The sequence below is a fragment of the Podarcis vaucheri genome (genome assembly GCF_965113315.1).
Source record: "Podarcis vaucheri genome assembly, chromosome: 7".
NCBI lineage: Eukaryota > Metazoa > Chordata > Lepidosauria > Squamata > Lacertidae > Podarcis > Podarcis vaucheri.
The window spans coordinates 34862648-34885084 of NC_138765.1; the positions used below are offsets into that span (position 1 = coordinate 34862648).

The 22437-nt window shown below is 45.3% G+C and overlaps 1 protein-coding gene across 10 annotated transcripts in view; it reads right to left on the minus strand.

The window, feature by feature from the left end:
- ADGRB2 (adhesion G protein-coupled receptor B2) overlaps window positions 1-22437 on the minus strand; it is a 161883-nt gene that overhangs the window by 33625 nt on the left and 105821 nt on the right. For all 10 annotated transcript variants that reach the window (XM_082232767.1, XM_082232772.1, XM_082232771.1 and 7 more), the window contains 6 exons: window positions 21433-21508; window positions 21224-21326; window positions 20246-20289; window positions 8323-8449; window positions 1608-1711; window positions 65-167 (listed from right to left, as the gene is read on the minus strand). In XM_082232767.1, the coding sequence (XP_082088893.1) occupies window positions 65-167; window positions 1608-1711; window positions 8323-8449; window positions 20246-20289; window positions 21224-21326; window positions 21433-21508 (557 nt within the window). The remainder of the gene's footprint in view (window positions 1-64; window positions 168-1607; window positions 1712-8322; window positions 8450-20245; window positions 20290-21223; window positions 21327-21432; window positions 21509-22437) is intronic.

The following is a 22437-nucleotide window of genomic DNA, read 5'->3' on the forward strand; positions in this document are numbered from 1 at the left end:
TCTCAAAGGCTGAAACAAAGTGGCATGACCTGCAGATGTCTTGCAAAGGAGTAACTTTTTTCACCTTACTGAGCATCTGGGACTGCCCCACCAGGATCAACACGTTGGAGGCCAAAATGGAGACACAGAAGTTCAGGAGAATGATGGAGCGTTCCGACTTGATAAACCTGCAAGAAAGAAGGTGATGGGGATGAGCAGCTTTGAGAGATACTTGGAGCACAGGGGCCAAATTGCACCCAACATTGGGGGGGGGAGGGCTGACATCATGTGCATGACATCACGTATGCAATTACAATAAAATTACAATAAAAGGTGGTAAAGAAGAAGAGTTTGGATTTGATATCCCGCCTTTCACTCCCCTTCAGGAGTCTCAAAGCGGCTAACATTCTCCTTTCCCTTCCTCCCCCACAACAAACACTCTGTGAGGTGAGTGGGGCTGAGAGACTTCAAAGAAGTATGACTGGCCCAAGGTCATCCAGCAGCTGCATGTGGAGGAGCGGAGACTCAAACCCGGTTCCCCAGATTACGAGACTACCGCTCTTAACCACTACACCACACTGGCTAAAAAGTAGTATTCACTATAGAACATAATTCAAAACGACCTCATGAAGTAATGGATGGGTCTTCCTGGATTCAGCAGTACCTTCTCTATGCCTTCCCCACTCCCTTTAGGATGCTGATTTTACAGAGGGTCCCCCCCTCCTGATTCTATGACCACACTGTTTTGTTGTAGGCTTTTAAATGGTGCCCTAGTCCAGTGGTTCCCAATTAGCTAAGTACTGCAGACCCCCTGTTTTTCAAAAGCCAAGCCATAGACCTGCTACTTTTGAAAATTGTGGTAGTTTTTGTTATGTGATTGGTGCCACACACCTCCCGGGTGGGTTACATGGACCATCAATTGGGAACCATTGCTCTAGTCTCATGGGATGGGCTCAAAGAAAATCACCTCCCGTGGAGTTAGCAAAATGCTTAAAGGATACCTCCCAAACTGCCATTTACCTGGCAATAATTGCTGCCTCCCCACTAATCTTCACAATCCCTAATGTGGAACTGATTGGCAAATCCATACATTTGCATGTATCAAAAGAGGGGGGAGAAAAATGCCACCCTTTTTGCTAATCTGTGGCTTAAATATTTTATTTTCAAGCATATTCACACCAAAAGGTCACTTTTTCAAATGGGAGGCTGTTTTCTTTTTTTACTATATGCTCTTTTATATATGTTGCTGAATTTAGGAGCTTTGAAAAAAATATTGGGGAGGGGTTAATAAAGTAATTATCTTGACGATAGAATGTTGCTTTCAAATGAAGCAATAAAATGTCTCTTGCTTTAAAACAACCCTCTAAATCAAATCTTAAAAGGAGAAAGCAAAAGGAGCATCTAAAGTCACACTTATCAATGCCCCAAATTTGTAATGTGTGTAAGATTTTATTTCAGCTCAAATTCAGAATGGCATTCCCACCTCCCACCTGCCCCCACTCACCCGCCCCCATCACTCCATTCAGAGGACTCTGTCACATCTCTACCAGGATTTTGAGCTAGCCAGAGCTAGCTCAAAGAGCAGTTCTCGAGTCTACTTCTAGCCATGAATAGCTGAGCCAACCTACCTCCAAAAGGCAGCGTAGATCACCAGGAGGGTCAACAAAGCCATACAAGAAACAGCACAACCAATCATAAGTGGGACAGAGGGGGAGCTGCCAGATTCCATGGCCTGCAAGAGTAGAAGCAGAAAACGGAGAGAGTGAGAGTGAGAGAGTCCCCACCCCTAACACAAGGTGAGCTAAGTCTGGCAGGACAGCTTACTCTATGGACTTAACCATTTGTTATATGAGGCTGGTTGTCCCACAGTGCCAGGCAAATGTTACCCACTCTTTCGAGTGCAATTCCCTGTCACTTTCTTTATTGCAAAAAGTCTAATCTTTGAAGAAAGTGAGTTTGTGGCACAAGGGCTCCAGCTCAACTCTAATTGCCTAAATCTGAATTTGCCACTTTGTGATTGAACCACACCTGAAAATAGCAACAATCTGGAAGCACCGTAAAATGTTTTTCTTTCAATATGCAGTTCCTCCACTAAGGAGCTGCTTCCCAGGAGAAGCTCAGCATGTAAGGAAGTCTGAGCTGGTTGCTGAAGCTCTGACCTCATGGCTCTCACAAGCTACTCTTGAGTTCCTGTACCAATAATTTAGGAAGTTTCACCACTGTAACTAAACCAAGTTTTACAGCCTGTGCAATATATATATATATATATATGCAGGTTTTGGTGTCTTCGGGTGTCTTCCCGTGTAAGAGTCGGGGTGTCTGTGCGACGTTTCGACGAGGTCTCACTCGTCATCTTCAGGCTGGTGCTTTCGGCTTCTTGTTACTGGAACAGAGCAGAGTCTGGTGTTTGAGTTCCTATAAATACTGTTGAGGGGTGTGGTGTATAGCCTCCAACGTTCTGGGCAGAGAGGAAGTTCCTAGATTAGTGTGCCTTTTCTTCTTTTGTTCCTTAATTACTTGAGGGATATCTTGAGTGATTTCATGAGTGATATTCTGAATACCACTGGGTGGGTCATTAAGTGTAGATTAGTTGCTAAAGCTTTCGTGTCTTGACCTCTTGAGCTTGTGAAGAGTTTTTCTGAGAAGATGGCTGTGCTGCATTTAGTTGTGCTCTGGCTTGGCTTCGTGTATAGGGGCGAGCTGTGATTTTGTGCCTTGTGCCCGCCAGATCTGTGTAGGGATTGCAGGGGGGTGCAGCATGCGGGGGTGCCACTATAGTTTGGCTACTGGATGGAGTCTGTAATATGTCTGTGGAGAGGGTCTGGGTTTGGGTCTGGTGTGGTTGATTGGTGACGGCGTTCTGTGTGCCTCTGGTTCTGGTGTCGGTTTTTGTGGGGAGGGCTAATTTCCAGATGTCTGGCAGGCGGGACGTGTCATCACGCTTGTTCATGTTGTGAGGGTGTTTCTCTATCTCGATGGCTTCCATGATTATTCTCTTGTGGTGATGTTCCATGTTAAAGAGCAATTTGGAATCTGCAAAATTAATTTCGTGTCCTGTTTCTTTCATGTGTTGGAAAAGAGAGGAAGTTTTTTCTTCTTTTTTGACGGCATTCTTGTGTTCTGCGATACGTGCATTTATTCGTCTGTTTGTTTGTCCAATGTACGTGGCTGGGCAGACTCCATCCAGTAGCCAAACTATAGTGGCACCCCCGGATGCTGCACCCCCCTGCAATCCCTACACAGATCTGGCGGGCACAAGGCACAAAATCACAGCTCGCCCCTATACACGAAGCCAAGCCAGAGCACAACTAAATGCAGCACAGCCATCTTCTCAGAAAAACTCTTCACAAGCTCAAGAGGTCAAGACACGAAAGCTTTAGCAACTAATCTACACTTAATGACCCACCCAGTGGTATTCAGAATATCACTCATGAAATCACTCAAGATATCCCTCAAGTAATTAAGGAACAAAAGAAGAAAAGGCACACTAATCTAGGAACTTCCTCTCTGCCCAGAACGTTGGAGGCTATACACCACACCCCTCAACAGTATTTATAGGAACTCAAACACCAGATTCTGCTCTGTTCCAGTAACAAGAAGCCGAAAGCACCAGCCTGAAGATGACGAGTGAGACCTCGTCGAAACGTCGCACAGACACCCCGACTCTTACACGGGAAGACACCCGAAGACACCAAAACCTGCATATATATATATATATATATATATATATATATATATATATATATGCATGCTGTATGGAAAAGCACATGAATATGACCTTAAGAGAGTTTGTAAGCAAATCATTTTTAGCTTACCAAATGTGTGGTCTTTTTCTAGGCTGGGGAAAAGTAAATCTAACCACCCCACAAGCAAGTAAAAATGAATGCTCAATAAATAACTGCTGTTGTCTAAGCCCCTGGAAACAAATCAGTATGACTGCTCAGCAGAAAGGTCACCTGGAAATGACCAGAGGTATAACAGGAAACTGTGATGCCAATTTAACACCCTCCTCCCTCTTAGAAAGCAAAGAGTGGTTTGCCAACTGACTGGCAGGGGTAAAACTGGCTAGATTAAAGATCTGGCTCCAAGATTCTTCTCACCACACTTGTTAATAACTTGGGACCGAGGTTTCATGCAGAAAGCATTATGTACATGCACATACACACAAATGTGGTAATTGTAGCTTAGTGATGGCACTGGGAATTCCTGTTCCACAAACTACAACTCTTATGGCCTTCCTATACGAATCTGGTTGGCCCCTTTGAGAGCAAGTTGCTGCACTAAATGGGTCTTTGGCCTGACAGCAATGCTGTTCATATGTTCTTCCAGTTCCCAGGGTTGGGTTAGGGGGAGTAGCACCAGAGAAGAATTCTTACAAAACCAGTTTGCGCCTGGTCTTTGGTCCCTGTTGAGATGAGGGAGAAATGGGACAGCTTGAGGGCCCCTTTGGCAGGCATGTGGCTAAAGCCTGCTCCCTTCTCTGAAGTACAGCCCCTTCTCTGTCAAGCAAGAAGGTCTGCATCTCTGAATAACCCAATCTCTCCCTGCCACCTTCTTCTGTTTTGCTTCCTGTGGCACATGGCTTGAGGTCTCGGGTGAGGGAGGGAAAGGGGAGAGAATCCATTGCCGCTTCTCTGCATTCCTTAAGGGTGGTTCTCCATCTCCTTGCCAATAGGGCATGCTTCCGGAATACCAATGACCCCGCCTGGGTAGGGGAGCATGAAAGAGGCCTGTGACCAAGGGATGCAAGCAAAGCTCCTCTCTCTCCCCTGCCTTCAGCGGCGTCGCCAGCGTGGCAGAGGAGGATTCCCAAGCACGCCCCCAAGATGGTTGCCCATTTGCTTCTGGCACGGGCTCTCTATTCCTCCTCCCCATCGCTAAGCATATTAATGCTTTGAAGGCTCGCTAATAACTCTTATAAATTTCTACCACTCTAGCAACGGGCGCGCGTGGGGGGTGAGAAACGCTGCAGAGAATAGATCCACATTATCTACGGCATTATCTACTTAAAGGCGTCTGGAAGTGGGAAGAGTTCAGAGAGAAAGTAGGAGGGTGGAAACAATGGGAAGGGTGAAGGGGGCTGCTGAAGAGGAGAGCGGAGGAGGTAGGCACAGAGAGGAGACAAAGGGAGCAGATGTTGGGGAGTGGGGGAGGTGAGGAGTGGGAGAGAACAGTCACTGCCATAGGAAAGAGTTGGCGATTCAAGTCTTTCTAAACAGAAAACCTACGCCCTTGAAGTGTTTTGCAAATGTGTGTGGGAAGCTGACTCTCACCGCTCACTGTTCAGGGAAAAGGTAACCTGCACTTTGCACATGTGCTGAAGCACTTTTTCAAATGTCCTCCTTCTCGGTGGTGGCAGGCATCCTGATAATGGTATGCTCTCCCCCCCAGAAGTAGCAGCCTTGGCATTTTGGTGCCATGTTAAACCATATCTGTTTGCCTGGACATTTGCTGCGGTTGTTTCTTTTATACTGCAAAAGAATTTAATTCTTATTCTTTTCCCTGCATTTATTTGCTGGATTATTTTTGTTGTATTAAAAACTATGGCAACCTGCCCTGGGATCGATCAGCTGATGAACAGTGGGTTAAAAATGCCTGTGATATGGAATGAATTTATTTTAGGTATTTATAATCCATCCTTCACTCAGAAGTCCCAGGATGGCAAACAATAACATTAGCATCGCAATTACCAGTAATTACTTGATTATCACTGTTTTTTATATTTTCAAATATGAACCAACCAATTAAATAAATCTGAAGCCTGCATAATAGCACCAAACAGAGCTTTGTTTAAATGTCTCCCACCTCCTGCCCATTCCCTCTCAAGACTTTGACTGGACACAGACTCTTGCGTTTTCCCCATCAGCCAAACCACTTTAGTCTCATAGCACTTGTCTGATTAGCCCTTGGTCCAGTCTTTGCCAACCTGGTCCCTTCCTTTGTTTTACGCTACAAATTCCATCAGTGGGTTGTGGTCCAAAACATAGGAAAGGAATCAGATTGGCAAAGGGTGATTTAGCCTAATGAAGAGTTCTGGAGAACTTGAAACCTTGTCACATTTTGTTAAACCTTGTTAAACCTTGTCACATTTTGATTGAGCTATAAAGGAAATCCTCTATTATGGACGCTGTGATTTTTCTTATGGGTCCAAATGGCTACCTTTACTCCCCACCAACTTAAATATTATTTTGCATCTCCTTAGATCAATGAGAAGAGGGATACAAGACTCTGAGTGGGGTACAACAGCAGTGGGAAGGGATGGCAGAAAAACTGGGGAGGGGAGCTTGTTGATATACATTTGCAAATTACCACCCCACCCTCCCCAACTACAGCTTGAGGCTTAGCTATCTCTGTTCTTTCGCATACTGAACGTGGTCATGTGTGTGCAGATGTGTGTGTGTATCACTGTCCCTTAGTGCAAGCCCATCGCTGGCAGGGGCCTAATGGTTGCCATGGAAATGATACAGGTTTAGATCAGGCTGCAAATAGTTATTGTAAGGCCAGCATGAAACAGCCTTCCAAAATTCTCCACCCTATTTATGGATGGCACAAATAGTGTGGGTGTGATTTTACCAAATATTTTTGGTTGAGGGGACAAAATTATTATTATCGATTATTATTTATTGGACTTATTAGTCACTAATTGACGAGGTGGAAGAAAGAAAAATCAGAAAATGGTCTTCTGTGAAATTTCACTTCTGTTAACATAGAGCAAAACTGTATTGTTAGCTCACACTGATGACCAGAGGAAGAGATGGGCTATGAGAGAATGACCGGTACTCGTAAAGTCCAGCTTGTTGCCTTTCTTCAATAATATTTGGTTTGTTTTCTGAGAAATTTCAGCCTACCTCTGGGTTTAGGCCTAGCTGGGAGGCTGTGTCTTCCCCTCAGGCATGAGCCACAGGCCTTGCTTTCACAGCCTGCTCCATGAAAGCAAGGCATTCCCTTCCTCTCCACTCCTTCAGTACTTCTAACTTTGGCTCGAACATGCCCTTATAACATTTTCAAAAGGTAGGGGTGGTAACATCACAGAGGTGACTGCTTATTTGCAAAAGGAAAAGAAAATTAAGTGGTGTCAAATAAGACATTTGTGAAGTTTCTGGGTATGTATGCACGAGCACATGAAAGAAAAGGCACTCAGGGAGAATTTAGGCATGCTTCAGGGATATGATCTTGGTCAGTTCTGATAAAATCTGTTATGTTCCATATCTCTAGACTAGAGTGTGGATGAGAACTTGGTTATCCACTGGTTTTTGAACATCCCAAATGTCCCAATACAGCTCTCGGGTTTTTTTTTAAATGTGTACTTTTGAGGGATGATGTTTAAAAATGCATTCTTTGAGAGGAATTGTGTTTAACACAGACTATTTGAGACAGACTGATCCATCTATATCTCTAGGAGAAATGAGTACATCTACTATTTTAACAATAATGGTAATGCTAACAGCAACAACACACAATAACACTACTAATAAAAACTTGGTATTTCTATCAACACTTTGATGTGTGAAAAATGTTCCACATAATAATACCTCAATAATCCTTTCAACAACATTTTAAGGCAACTCATTGTAGGACATAATAAACAACATTTCATTATTCTCAAATTGCAAGATTGAGGTTGTGAGATTGAGGTATTGTGTATAGCTACCTCATGAATTCACAGTGGCAAAGATTTGAACCAGGGAACATTTGAACCAGGGAACTTTCCACACTTTTAAACCTTACCTCAGTAATCCTTACGGCAACACTTTAAGGCAGGTCAGAATTCTTATCCCCCAAATTGCAGATTGGAAACTGAGGCTGACAGCTACCTGGTGAATTTACAGTGGGCGGAGGTAAGATTCGAACCAGGAGACATTCCAGCTCACATAGCCCACACTATCAGACTTTGCAAAGAGCTCTCAGGGACAAAGGTAAAGAGAGAGAGAGGTGGTAGACAAGAACATGCACAGGGAATCTGGGTAAGTGTTCAACAAAGTTGTGGGTGTGCACATGCAACTAAGCCTAACCACCCTGCAGGGATGCAACCTTTTGGTCCAGATCAATAGTAGGCTTGTTGAAAATTTCTCATCCCTTAACAACAGTAGACCTCCATAAAGCACACAGTACCTCTTGCAAACTCACAACTTCTTCCCTTAGCACACATGCAAAGCTGAATGATGAGCTTGTGTCCTGTGGGCCAGAGTTGCCATTACTCTTGCCTGGCTCCTTACCCTGCCACCTTTAATTTGGCTATCAGGCCCTCCTGTCTCAGGGTTGGGCCACCTCCGTTGGTGGGAGGCAGGAATGTGGCACTGGCCGAGAGCCCAGCCTGCTCTCCCTCATTCTGTCAAAACTTACCAGGTCTTTGGGCAGTTGGGCGATCACAGCAAAGGTGGAGAGCTGGCTGCAATGGCACTTGGTGTGAGCCGAGAGAGTTTCCACCGTCTGGCAGCTTTCGGTCTCCCAGTTCCCAGCGCCAACCTCCCTGATTGATGGAATGCGAAGGAGAAAGGAGAGAGAAGGAGAGATTTCAAATGATCAAACACTCACACAGCCCACATCCCTTCAGCGCATTGCCTGCATTAACCCTTTGCATGGCACGGCCCTAGTGATGCACTGGGTGAAGCAGGCTCTCTCGCTGTGTGTGTGTGTGCAAGTCAGGCACCAAGGTTCTGTCTGAGCGGCTTGCTTTATCTCCTGACCCAGTTGTTGGGGTGAAACGTCTCCACTCCCTCCCCATCCTCCGGCAGAGATCTCAGCCCAGTGCCCCCCCCCCGCCAATCCGCTCCCGGCATAGCCCTATGTTGCTACAGACTCATTTCCCTGGTGGGGAAGATTGGGGGACAGGGTTGTTTGTTGCTATTGCAGTAAGCATTGATTTAATTTGAAGGTTGATGCCGACAGGGATTTGGGAGAGGGAGAGACTGAGATGGGCATGGATTCTGGATGAAGGGGCGTGTGTGTGTGTGTCAGGCAGGGGTTCTCCATGGTTTAGAGACAGTTAGTTTTCTGGCCTGCTCAGCAAACAGCCAAGGGTTGATACAGGCTGCTCTGGTGGTTTCATGTTTGCATGATAATACAGCACAAAGATGGAAACCTCAAGCAAATTGAGGAATGGAGGGAGAAGCAGGAAGCAAATATACAAACGAAGGGGAAAAGGAGGGTATTAGAAGAGAATGAATTTCTGTATTTGAAACTCCCTGATGAAGGATCCCAGGTCTGAAATGCACTGGACATTAAACTTTGTCTGCCAACCTTTTGTGTGAGCATGATAGGGGAGGGGCAAGGATACCATCCAAGAATTGAGAGGGGCCGCAAAAGCTTCTGAGAACTAAATGGATACAGCTGATCATGACTGGACCCTGTCTCAAACCCAACAATTAGCAGTAAATTCCTCAGTCTGCATCATGAGACAGTAGTGAAGATAGTCATGTATAGCTTTTTTTTTAAAGGTATGTTTATGTAGTAGAGGTTCCCACCAAAAAAACAACAACAACAGTGCAATTTTTTTAATGAAACAGACACTTGATCTATCACACAAAAGCCTCCAGTGTGCAGAGCTGATGCTTCAGCCGCACATCTGGATGTGTCCTTAATCCCATCCATATTGCAGTATTTATCTGGGCTGTGTCTACCGACACTAATTGTTGCCTGTGACTAGAAGTGGATCAGGGCAATTATGGGCTGATGGTGGGCTGAAAGGGAGGGGGAAGGAGGGAGGGAGGGGTGCAAACAGACTGGGGCAAAACCTCCCCTCCCCCATGAAGGGCCATTGACTTCCAGCAGAGGTTGTCAACCTGTGGCCTGTGTGTCCCCTGACGCCTCCTGAAGGTGCCCCATTCTTCCATCACAGTACAGGTTCTTCCTTTCTGTTACATTCATCCTCATTTTCTCCTGGTATGTAAAAGTGCCCCACTGCCACACAGCTCTCTATGTAGTTGTAAAACAACTGGAAGGGGAAGTATTCAAGCACCTAGCTGTTTCAGAGCAAACTAGTAGGCTCTACAGATATGTGTGCATGTAGCACACTAAAATCAGAACAGAATGATTTTCAGTTGCTTTCCTCTTCACTTCCTTCCTGACTCTTTCGTGGAAGTGCTTCCTCTGAGCAAGAATTTGGGGGGGGGGGTGCAAGGATGCTCAGGGAATGGTGTACCTGTCTCTGACAATTACATCCACTATTTGCTCACACCTGGGAGACAGGATGTTGGTTGGATAGGATGCTCGAGGACAAACCCTCCTGCACACCCAGAATTCTCAGACACTGTAATACGCAGGCTCTTCATGAACCATCCAGGCCACCATAGCCTCAGCCTCTTCCTCCTCCCTCTGAAGTTTCAGCTCTGCTTTGCCCTGTGCATGCTTTGTCTCCCACCTCTCCCTTGTGTGCACAAGCAACGCTCGAGACTGAAGCCCAGGAGCAAAGAGCAGGCCCACAGCACCCTGAAAGCCCAGAGCAGGCCTAGAGGGGCACATAGACTATGTGGGGTAAGGCTGCAGGCCACATCTGGTTTGGGACTTTCCCCAGCCCTTGGCATTATTAGGTGCCCAAAAATAGCCTCTCAAAAATGACTGACATTTAGTTTGGTACACCATCGGCTCAAATCTCTCTGACATTGTCATCTCCTATTCATGTTTCCATTTCAAGCTTCACATATTGCAGCAGCCTTTGCCAAGGTAGTGCCCCCCAGATGATTTAAGATGCAACCCCCATCAGCTACAGTCAGTGCACCCGCCTAAAAAAAGGATAGTCTCTGTGGCCCTGATGTCACTCCAGCTGACTGGGGCAGCAAACTGTCTTGGGACAAGCATTGGGGAGGGTGATGGCTCAATAATGAAGTGCATATATTGTATGAATGGAAGCCCTGCCATGTTCAGCACTCAACACCTCTAGCCAAAAAGGGCTCTCAGGTAATAGGGCTGAGAATAGCCTCCTTCTATTGGAGATCTTGGAGAACTGCTGCCAGCCAGAGCAGATAGTATAAAGCTATGGACATGGGAAGTGGCATCATTCCAGAACAGGCTATTTGTGCAGTATTGCCTATTATGGTTGGAAGTAGCTCTCCAGGATCCTAGGCAGAGAAGACTCTTTCACATCACCTCCTACCTCTTCCTTCCAACTGGAGATGCCAGTGGTTGAATCTGGCATGCAATGCATGTGCTCTTTGGCAAACAATGCATGTGCTCTACCACTAAGCTACATTCTCTCTCCCAAACTAGAAGCAGCAGTGGTATGAATCAGTATAATAGAACTTAACGTGTTCAGTGGAAAACAGAGGCATTGACTCCATTCATTCACAGTGCCAAGACTTTGATCTTGTTTACCTACTCCACACCTGTTGGGGAAGCAGTGGATATTGCTGGCTGAGTAGATTGTAAATTCTATGGAGGTTTCAGCATCCTCAATAACCACAGACTGCTGAGGCTGGGACCTCCAATTTCTTTATTCTGCTAAAAGGAAAGCATTCTTTCTCTGAGCTGGAAGAAGCACTGCAGCAGAAATGCAATTTCGTTTACTTGTAAACTGCACTGAAAGGATTTGCATCCTGAGAGGGAGGATGTAATTAATTGTAATAAATAAATACATGGCTATGATGTACGGCAGAGATAGTGGCAACTGCTCTTTCTGATCTCAGATGTGCAGATACATCAGATGAGCTTCTGCTTCACCAGCACATTTAGCAACTGCTGGCACAGAAAACTCCCCTCTCTGGTCACACATTTCTAAATGGTTAAGAAGAACTGAGAAGCCATTTTTTAAGGGTCAGGCACAGTAGGAAGATGCTCTATCTATGCTGTATCCATACATAAGCCTAAAGGATAAGACGGGAGATATTCTGGATGGGCCGGAAGATGGAGTCAGGTCAAGAGCAGAAGAAGGGGTTAAAATCAGACATGAAGGGTTTGCCAAACTTTAGAACTTCAGTTTGTGTTAAGATGAAGGCAGGAGATAAATCACAGAATGTAGCTGCACATGGTTTTAAGCTGTGGGACTCCTTGGACTTTACTAGGGTTTCTCAATGAGAAGATCAGCCATGTTGGCCAAGCTCCTTCAAAAAACAGCTTGCAGGTATGCAAAAGAATTATTGGTACTTTCTGGGCCATACTGTTCTAGTCCATGTGAATAAACTATAAGACCCAACAGGCCCACCACATAAATCAAGGGTGGAACCTGGAACAATAACCCAGATTCCTCTGCAATATAGAGGTATGTGCCTATTTAACCAGGTATGGAGGGGTTGCTTGGCAGTCAAGTCAATATGTTTAGGCAGAATGACTCACAACCCTGAAAGTAAAACAAGGAACTGCTACTTTCAAGATTATGTTAGGTACAACTGGTGCACTGTGTAGAATCTAGAAAGGATGCACCCCATAAGAACATAGGAAGAGTCTTGCTCCTAGATCAGGCCAAGGGCAGAATTCTGCTCTCACAGTGGTGAACCACATGCCTTATGTGGGAAGCCCACATAAGGGTGAGTGCAGTAGTGCTCTTCCCACTTCAAATTCTCAACAACTGGTATTCAGAGGCACATTGCCTCTGACACTGGAGGCAGGACATAGCCATCATGGGCTGTAGCCCACACCCAGAAGGCTTGTCATCTGTATTTGACTAGGAAAAATGAGTATGGGAAAAGAAGTGAGGGGTTTGCAACCAGTAGCAGCAGAGAGGCAGTAGGGAGTAGGAGAAGATGATGTTGCAACACTTGCACCCATCACTCAGCCAAAATGTTCAGCCAGCTGCTACTCAGGATGAGTGAGAAGCTTAGAGGATCAGGAGGCAGGAGTGGCACTCAAGAGATGTGGTTCTGCTACGATGTTAGCATCCATCTGTCTTGGGAGACAATGGAGGGGTTCTCCTGGGGGCGGGGATTGAGGTCAAACTGCTGGATGGTTGCAGTGCCTGCTGTGGCTGTAGAGACCAATGTGGGAGAGACATGCTTTGTTGCAGCTGGGGCAGATGAAGGAGTCCAGTTCTGCTGCTGCAGATGCAGCACGGCGTTTCTTCTCTCCGTACTCCTGCCAGTGGTAATTCCTCCTCTAGTCACTGCTGTCCCTCGCAGTCACCTGTGAGGGATTACCACATGGCAGGATTGGTGTTGCCAGCCTCCATGTCACCTTTGCAGACACTTTTATAATGCAGAGTTGGAGGAGACAAAGAGCTGCTGAATGCCAACTGCTGAGAGGTTACAGTGGGAGTGGGCTATTGCATTCGAACCCTGCTTGGAGGCTTTCAGAAGCAGCTGATTGGCCATAGTTAAAAGTAGGGTGCTGGACTAGATAGACCAGGGGTCAGCAAGGTTTATCTTTCCTGGGCCGGATCGTTCCCACGGAGATCCCTCCATGGGCCGGATCACGTGTACGCATGAGCATACACGCCCACGATTTCCGGCATCTGCGCAGACACGATTTCCAGCGCTGCGGAAGTGAGTCCCCACACTTCCCACATGGTTTAGTGCAGCATGCAAGCGGGCAACTCGGTTCAGGGGCAGCTTGTGGGCCAGTCAAATGACCTCCGTGGGCTGCTTCCAGCCCATGGGCTTTAGGTTGCTGACCGCTGAGATAGACCTTTTGTCTAATCAGGCAGGCAACCCTAGAGATGTCCTGGCACACCCTTTGTATCTTTAAGGGACCTTCAAGCTCCATAATTATTCTGTAGCTAAGCAATACAGCAGCACTGGCAGATAGATGGACAAGCCTCCAAAGAATGGGAACAGAACACTTGAATTCCCAAGGTTTTACTGGAGTAATTTATCAAATGCTATTTATTAGGGAAAAAGCACAGAGGCTCACAAGCAAAAATTAGACAGTAACACTGAATTATAAAAGCTAACTTACGCTGCAGGATACTGAGTGTGTGTGTGTGTGTGTGTGTGTGTGTGTGAGAGAGAGAGAGAGAGAGAGAGAGAGAGAGAGAGAGAGAGATATTGCTACCTCACTTTTCTTCCACTGTTTCCCTGGCGGTCACCCATTCAAGTGCTGATCAGATGCAGATAGTTTCAACAAGGTGGTGGCTTCATGTGCCTTCAGACCATACCACTGGAAGAAGGCTGGACTCTCAAGTCTTCCTACAGATCAGGCTACTATAAGTTTTTCACAAAGCACTTCACACTTATGCCATGCCTAGAAAGCATGGATCTGAGCAGTGTTCTGTTTGACCCACACTTTCTAGGCACAGGTCAGAGTGTTTTTTCCCCTACCCCACTCCTTTCCAAGGGAAAACCCACTCTTTAGTGATAGATCAGAACAAATGGCACTCCAGAAAAACCCCAATTGCAATTTGCTCCAGTTGAACACTAAAGAACAGTTTTCCTTGGTGGAATTGGGTGGGGGCAAGCAGTAGGACAAGGGGAAGTGTGGATAAGCCCCAAGTCTCTTGTTCCCTAGGCGCTGCTTGGGTTGTAGGGAAGTGGTTCGCTATATCAGTTGAAACACAAATACTAACACTTGTTTGGAAAGGAAACAAAATGCCAAGAGGAGATGACTGTCTTATAGAGCCATGTGACTTCTACCCAATGGGGTCTCACAGCTTGGTTTATAATAACTAATTTCCTACAGATGTAAACATCTGTGCATCACCCAACATATTAAACCCTACTTCCTTGCAGTTCAAATTCACATTAAAGCATGCAAACAAAGCAACACATGCAGGCATCTGCTTCAGCTGGATATGAGTTCCAGTGATTAACAAGTTCGCAGGAGTTATCACCAAATAACTCTCCATGTTGAATGTCCATTCACTGTTCATGAACTAACCTCATGAGGTGTGGAAATCTCTCTTCTCACCTAAATTCTTTGATGTGAAGGGAGACCCCACTTCAAAGGAAGGGTGCAATCTTAGTCGCTTTGCATTGCAAGCATCATAGGTAAAGATCAAAGAGTTTTTAAAGGGTTATCTGCTGCAGGAACAAATCCATCATTTGTGGAAGATAACTTTGGTGGCAGAAGAATGTCTAATGGATTTCTTTGAAACTTGCAATCAAACTGACAGAGTTTCCTTAGAGAAATTAAGAAGGCTCAAATCCACAGGAGAAAAAAATATGAGAGCTCTTTTGGCCAGAAGAAGAAAGAAACATAAAGCCCATTGAATAGCTTGGATCCAAACCTATTAGTGCACGGATAGCCGACAATGAGGAGTCCCACCTAAATTACTCTGAACTACCGGTACTCTAGGAAAGGGATGCGGGTGGTGCTGTGGGTTAAACCAAAGAGCCTAGGACTTGCCGATCAGAATGGGTGAGCTCCCGTTGCTCGGTCCCTGCTCCTGCCAATCTAGCAGTTTGAAAGCACCTCAAAGTGCAAGTAGATAAATAGGTATCGCTCCGACGGGAAGGTAAACAGTGTTTCCGTGCGCTGCTCTGGTTCGCCAGAAGCGGCTTAGTCATGCTGGCCACATGACCCAGAAGCTGTACGGCGGCTCCCTCAGCCAATAAAGTGAGATGAGCCCAGAGTCGGCCACAACTGGACCTAATGGTCAGGGGTCCCTTTACTGTTACTCTAGGAAAAGCATGAGGCCATTATGCAAATAGATACAGACATGATTGCTTCCAACTAAATCATACTCAGAGTAGACCCACTGAACTCAGTGAACTCATGACAAACTTAAGCCTACTTATTTCAATGGGTTTACTCTGAGTATGACTTAGTTGGATATAACCCATATGAAATAAAAAAGATAAGTGATACAGGGGTACAACATTGCTTGTCCTTTTCCATTGTTGCCAGTAAGCAAGGTAAGGGTCAGGATGGCGAGTAAAAGAGCTCAAATAAGAAAACAGATCTCCTTAATAAAAGCTGTAAGCCCTGTTTTTTGTGTTACACAGCTGCTCACTGACTAGGTCCCACAATTCATCTAAGGAGGAGGCAGGTAAGATGGTTACATCTTACCCCAACTCCTTTCCTCTTGGGCTGGTTATGTCAGTTTGAAAAGTACTTGTCCTGTGGAAAGAAGAGGTTCTTCTTGTGAGTCCCCATTTTTTTCTCTTACATGGATTAAAATACGATCCAAATGAGAATTTCCACCTTACCACCACCAACATCCAGTTGCCCATTGAAAAACTATGATTCACAAAGCCTTCAATGCTGTGTCAATTTACCTGGTAGTAAATTCCACTGGATTTTCTGCTGAGTAGGCAGAAAAAATTGCTATGTAAGAGTGCTGGAAGGGGAAGAGAGGGCAAAATCTCCCTCTTCTTCTTTTGCAGTGGGAATGCTACCCTAGACCTGTACTTTTTAATGGAAGAGTGAGGAGGGAGTTTGGGGGATGTGATTAGGTGGGGTGTACAGAGTCAGAGCAGGTGGGAGAGCTAGCCAATTTGCACTGGCTCAGAAATGAACTGTGTTATTTCCCCCAATTACTATTGTGTTAGCTGTGTTCATTTCCAAGCCAAGTGAAGCAGAGCTGGGGAGCTTCTCCATCACTAGGGAAAAGCTATCTCCTTATTTATTGTCCCAAGCAGTTTCTCTTTACAGCTAAAGCCAGGAATTAAAGTTATAAAACAAATGGGGGGAAGTGACTCAATGGACAAATGCTTGTTTCACGTGCAAAGGATCCTAGGTTAAATCCCTGTTACTTCCAGGTAGGGCTGGGGAAAATTTACTCAAAAAACCCTGGAGAGCCACTCCCAGTTAGTGAAAGCAGTAATGAGCTATGTGGAATAACAGTTTGACTTGGCAGAAAGCTGTTCCCTATGTTCCTATTAATCAGTCCTTGATGGAGATTAGGGGAGTAACTTGGTTAGGAGTCATAAGGAGCCACAGAACAAGAAAACAGAGGAGGAGGCATCAGCAGCAAAAGGGGCTTAAATTTTCAGTGGGTGGGAATGGGCACACAATTCTAAATGCTTTGCCTGCACTAGCTGCCTCACACATAGCTCTTGCTACTGGTTATTTGTGAATGTCTCCGAGAATTAAATTTGCCTCAGCCTACAATTCCAAGGTCTCCTCCAAATTCCATCCGCAACAGGGATGTCAAACATCTGGCCCAGGGGCAGGCTCAATCCCAACCCCCGCCCACCCAAATGTTTCTGTCGCCCCAATTTTGTATACAGAAGTGGTAAATATTTTTTAAAAAATGAAGTAGACATAGCATTTAGTTCCTGCCCAGCTCAGTGCCCCATTTGGAAGGCAAAGTTCTCCCTCCCCAGACATCAGATTTAGCATTTCACGAGTGAGAAGAGGGCGAGAACCCCCCATCTCAGCTGTGTTGCTGTGTAGGTGCATGTGTGAATGCAAGAGTATGGGTGGCTGCACTCACTGCTGGTGAATGTGCCCCTTGGGTCAGAAACAGTTAGCTCCTCCCGGTCTAGAAGAACAACTTCAACTACTGCATCAGCTTGTGGGTGTGCCTCTCTGTTGTTCTGAAGCCCAGCTGGAGGCTTAAGTGCAAACCAAGAGATGAGCACTGCAGCTACTCCTGTTACAACGTGTTTCAGAGGGGAATCTGTCCTATTTTATCCTCTGCCACTGTCCTCCCTCCCGGCCAGCTGATAATGAATTACATCTGGCAAGCAGGAGGCATCCATCTCTAAGCACCCGCTAATCAATAGCTGTTATTAACAAAGTTAACCCACAGTGGGGAGTGCAGAGGGGAGGGGCAGTTGGCCTCGTTAAGGGAGCCTGTCACTCTTGGCACAGGCGAGGAAGCGAGAAGAGATATTGTCAGGTTCCTTTTTGATGTATAATAATGAAATGTGCAACTACAATGCTGTGCTGCAAATGAGGGACATTTCAGCACTGAAGGACTGGATAGCTCTCCTTGCCAGCTCCAGGTAGCATTGAGAGAGAGAAAGAAGAAGGATGAGGATCTCACAATCCCTGCTGTTTTGCTTAAGACCTACATTCTGCAATCTTGGGGGAGAGAAGCTTTATCAAAAACCAGTATCTGGGCATTGTGTCTTTGGAGAAGGAATATGGAATAGCTGCATCCTTCGGAGCCTGTGTGGGATAGTGGCTGGAGTGCTGGACAAGGACCTGGAAGACCAGGGTTCAAATCCATCCTCAGCCATGAAGCACACTGGATGACCTTGGGTCAGTCACAGTTTCTTAGTCTAACCCTCCTTGTAGGATCATAGTGATGATAAAATGGGGAGAGGCAGTACTAAATACTCCACCTTGAGCTCATTGGTGGAAAGGAAGGATATAAATGTAAATCATCATCAAATACAACTGCAGAAAAACAATGCTGAAAAAGGGAAAGGAAAATCTTCTTTACACTGAAAAGTTCCTGAAGTAGGTTTCCATAACTGAGAGAGGGAGAGAGGTGTTGCAGTATAAGAATAGCTAACTAGGTGGTCCTCCTGTGCCCAAGCTATCCAAGTATCTACAAGTCAGCTGTGAAACAAGAAACCTGCTTTATTAATTTATTAAGATATACCAGGCATGTCCAACTTCCAAGAGACTGTGTTCTACTCCCACTATAAAAAACTGGCAGTGATCTACCCATTGGCTTTTTTAGGGGAATAAGACCCAAAGTTGTTGAACAACAAGGTTGAATTAATCCTGAATTGGGCCTGGTCTGAAATGAGTTGAGGTAGTTTCAGATGGGTCCCAAGTAGGTTGAATCATTCTGAAGGGCTTTGTACTGATCCTAGACCTACAAGTAGAGTGGATCCCTTGCACTCTACGAGCTTTTACGAACTCATGTGAAGAAACAACAAGGATGAGAAAGTTATGGCCATTTTACTTTTAATTTTTTCATTTCATTTTTTGAACAAAGCAAATTTTAAAGTGGCCAGCACAGAAAACCTGGATTTTACTGTATGAAATTTGTAAGGATTAATCCCCTCTTGAGGGAATACCATGACTCCATGCACCTATTGGGGGGGGGACTGATATGTCATGGCCATTTTGGTTTCCCAGTGCAAGTTATGGGAGGACCAAAGGTTTACATTTCTGGATTTGGGGTTTGACTCAGTTCAAAGCAAATCAGGGCAACAAATCAAGGTCTGAACTGAATTGGGGGGGGGGTGCTGCTTGTACAGCCTTAGCCATCACTAACTCTTATAGTAGCAAACTCCTGATGTTCTTTTTTGGGTCCATTGTGGATCTTCCAACATTCAGCTTCACTGGCTCCTCCTAAGTTCTTGTATCATGAAAAAGTGAGAGGATCTATCTGTCTACTTTCTCTTCACTGTGCATAATTTTATACAGCTCTATTAAGTCCCACTATACTTGCCTTTCCCCCTTAAACTAAAAAGCCTAAATGAAGGTCACCCTGTGAAAACCACATATGAGCAGAAAATTGAGTCTGGCCAATCTCAACATAACCTTCAAGCTGATGGACTCAGCTAGGGAGTCTATTAGGCAGCATGGAGGGTAGAATGCCGACAGAATTTCTAAACTATTCCAGGCCTCAAATTCTAGGAGCACACCTTCCTTCGTAGGCAAGACAGCCAGCCACTGGGTAATTTTGAAGAGCCAAGATACTTTTACAGATTGCTGTCATTCCACATCCACAGGCAGAGACAATATTGATGGCCCTCCATCCTAAAGTGATACTATTACAAAACATATCTGAGCAAATACAGATGCCGCAGCCAACCAGGTCTCACTGATGAACAAAGATCCCATCCTGAATGTATTAAGTAAGAGAGGAGAAAGACAGAGACAAAAGGTCTTGCTTCTTGCATTCTCGAGTTCATAACAATATTCTCACTCCCACCCTCTCAATTCAAACAGGCTCCCCATACATCCGTCCTTCTTTCTCCAAGGTCCAACTACTGTAATCCCTCCAACACGCAACATAGGCAAAGAACGACTCTGACCCAACACTTCTAGGATGGCTTTTACAGATGTCAAACCTTCAGTACATGGTCACAGAAAGCTACAGTGGAAAGATTCAGTAGGATCCAGCTCATGGGGCTACCCTAAGACAACATCTGCAACTCAGAAGTGCAATTAGCCACTCGCCTATTCCCCCTGGATTTGAGTAGCAATGTAGTGTCTAGCCAGGGGTGAGTGTTATCACAATGCTCTCCTGCCAGTTAGTATTCCTTCCTGCCACAGGGGGAGAATCTGGTGTCCAGGAGAGTGGGAATGGCAAAACAGAAATGGAAGAAATAGGATAACATTAACAGTGGGTTAAAAATGACTGTTTGCAAGGGATGACCCGTGTAGATGCATCTTGTAGCTGTTCCCACACAAACTACATTCCTATGCACTAGAGACTTCCCTGCTACCCAAATCAGTGATGCTTCCCCACTCTTAGTCATATGGGTGTGCCCACCACCTGCATGTGTGCTCTTACACAAACCCACACTATAGCAAGATGAAGTGTACTTACACTTTGGTGTACTCCCAGGTCACACACTGTGGATGCGAGGTGCCCTGTGGACAACGCAGAGAAGGAGAGTGATCAGTTGGGTGTCAGGTGCCAGCAAGGCTAAACTGGGTATTGTGAATACAATGAACATAATTTTCTGGTTTCAGTGGCTACTTATGAGGGGTTTGGTTTTGTCCTCAAAAGGGCAAAGCTCTGCCCAGATGTGCAATGTATTTCAGAAGGTTGCATTCCAGAAGGGCTTATTGTCAGCTCCCCTAAGACCAGTGCTTGAAGGGCGGGATAGAAACACCCTTAATAATGAAAGATCTTCATCATCTGATTCAAAGAAGAATTCTTACTCCTTAATAAATACTTTTTAAAAAGAGGAAGAAGCTGCCATGCTGAGCAAAAATACATTGAACCATGGAATATTTTTCTTTTCTTTTTCAGAGAAGTCTTATTAAAGAGGATTTTCCCTTGACAAAAATATTTTCAGATTGCACAGGGAATAAACACCAGACTGTGTTGCTGTTTCTTTTTGTGCTCATTTCTCTGTTTATTAATAATTCTTTTTGTTCCACAATTGTTGTTTTTCTCCCTGACCACCAACCCCCCAAAGACAAATGGGGGGGGGAGCACGTCTCCCCTTACCTTGCCAGACATATATTGTTTTCATTAGGGAAATTCACTTTCCCTTGAAACCCAAGGCTGTTTTCTACTTGAAATTCTGTGATTGTGGGTATTTTGTACCAACTATGTTTGAGGGGAACACAAGTCACCTTCATTATCCAGCTTTTGTTGTATGCTGAAGAGACACCTCTTCGTGCTGTCTCTTGAAAGACATGTATTTTAGGACACACTCTACTTGTGACTTAAATTTGTTTCAGAGTGTTTTAAATGTTGTATTTCACATTGATGCGATTTTCCCTTGGACCTCATAGTGAAGGGCTGGCAGTAATGGGTATGGGCACTATCACAGGAGAACCTTATACCACTTACATTGATGATATGGGACAACTCCACCATGATCAAGGGCTCCATGGCCTTGGTTGGGGGCTTCACTGTCACCGTGAGAACTTTGGACATGACAGCCAGGGGACTTCTGTGGGTGGAAGAGAAACAGGTTGTTTGCAAGCAATCCTTTTGGCATTTGAGTGTGTGATGTCATGCACATACCCCTTCCACCTGCCACCTCCACAGCCACTCACCTAGGAGGAGGCAGGATTAATCCCAATGTGCGATACAAGATGGCACCAATGACAAAATAAGATGATTCATCTGTTTCTGCAGAGAAATATGGGGGAGGGAGGAAAGAACAGTATTGATTTACAGTAGGTTGTGATTAGAGACAGTTCTAGACCAGCTCATACTAGTTGAGGGGGGGAGCTCATTTGGGCTTGAACTGGAATGAGCTAGCTCTGGGCAAGGTGATTTGGTTTGGCACGTGCTTGAATTAAGCTGGTTAAGGTTGGCCACATTTTATACTATGGTTCAGTTATGCTCCCATACTGGGAATATGGGAATATGACGAGGTCTGCAGGCTGTTACACCCCAACTTTCCTGAGATTCTCATTCTCCTCACACAGATGTACAGGAAAGGGAGTGCTGAAACGGCTGCTCACACTCCACCCCATTCCAAGTCAGGCCATTGGTTCATCTGGCTCTGTACTCTCCACACTGATTGGCAGCTTTGCAGGGTTTCAGGCAGGGAACATCCCCAGTTTTACCCTGGGATATTTTGCATGCAAATCACATGCTCTAAGCTACAGACATTCCATTGTTACAACAAGGTCAGTATTATTTACACTGACAGGTAGTGGCTCTCTAGGGTATAATCCTGGAGCCTTTTCCTGCCCCACCTGGAGAGGTCATGCATTTAATCTGAGGCTTCTTGTGTACCAAGTGTGTGAGCTGTGCCCCTTTCTCTTCAGGAAAAATCCAAGCTCTCTTAGCTCGCTCTTCAAAGAATGTTTAAAATCCAGAGATAGAACGAGAGATCTAAGAGGCTCCCAAATTCCAGGGTCACAGAACAGTACATAGGAACATAGGAAGTTGCCTTATACCAAGCCAGACCATTGTTCCATCAAGCTCAATATTGTCTACACTGGCTGCTAGGCTTTTACACAACTCTCTAGTGTTTTAGATAGGAGTCTCTCTCTCAGCCCTACCTGGAGATACCAAGGGCTGAACCTGGGACCTAGATGCATTACCAC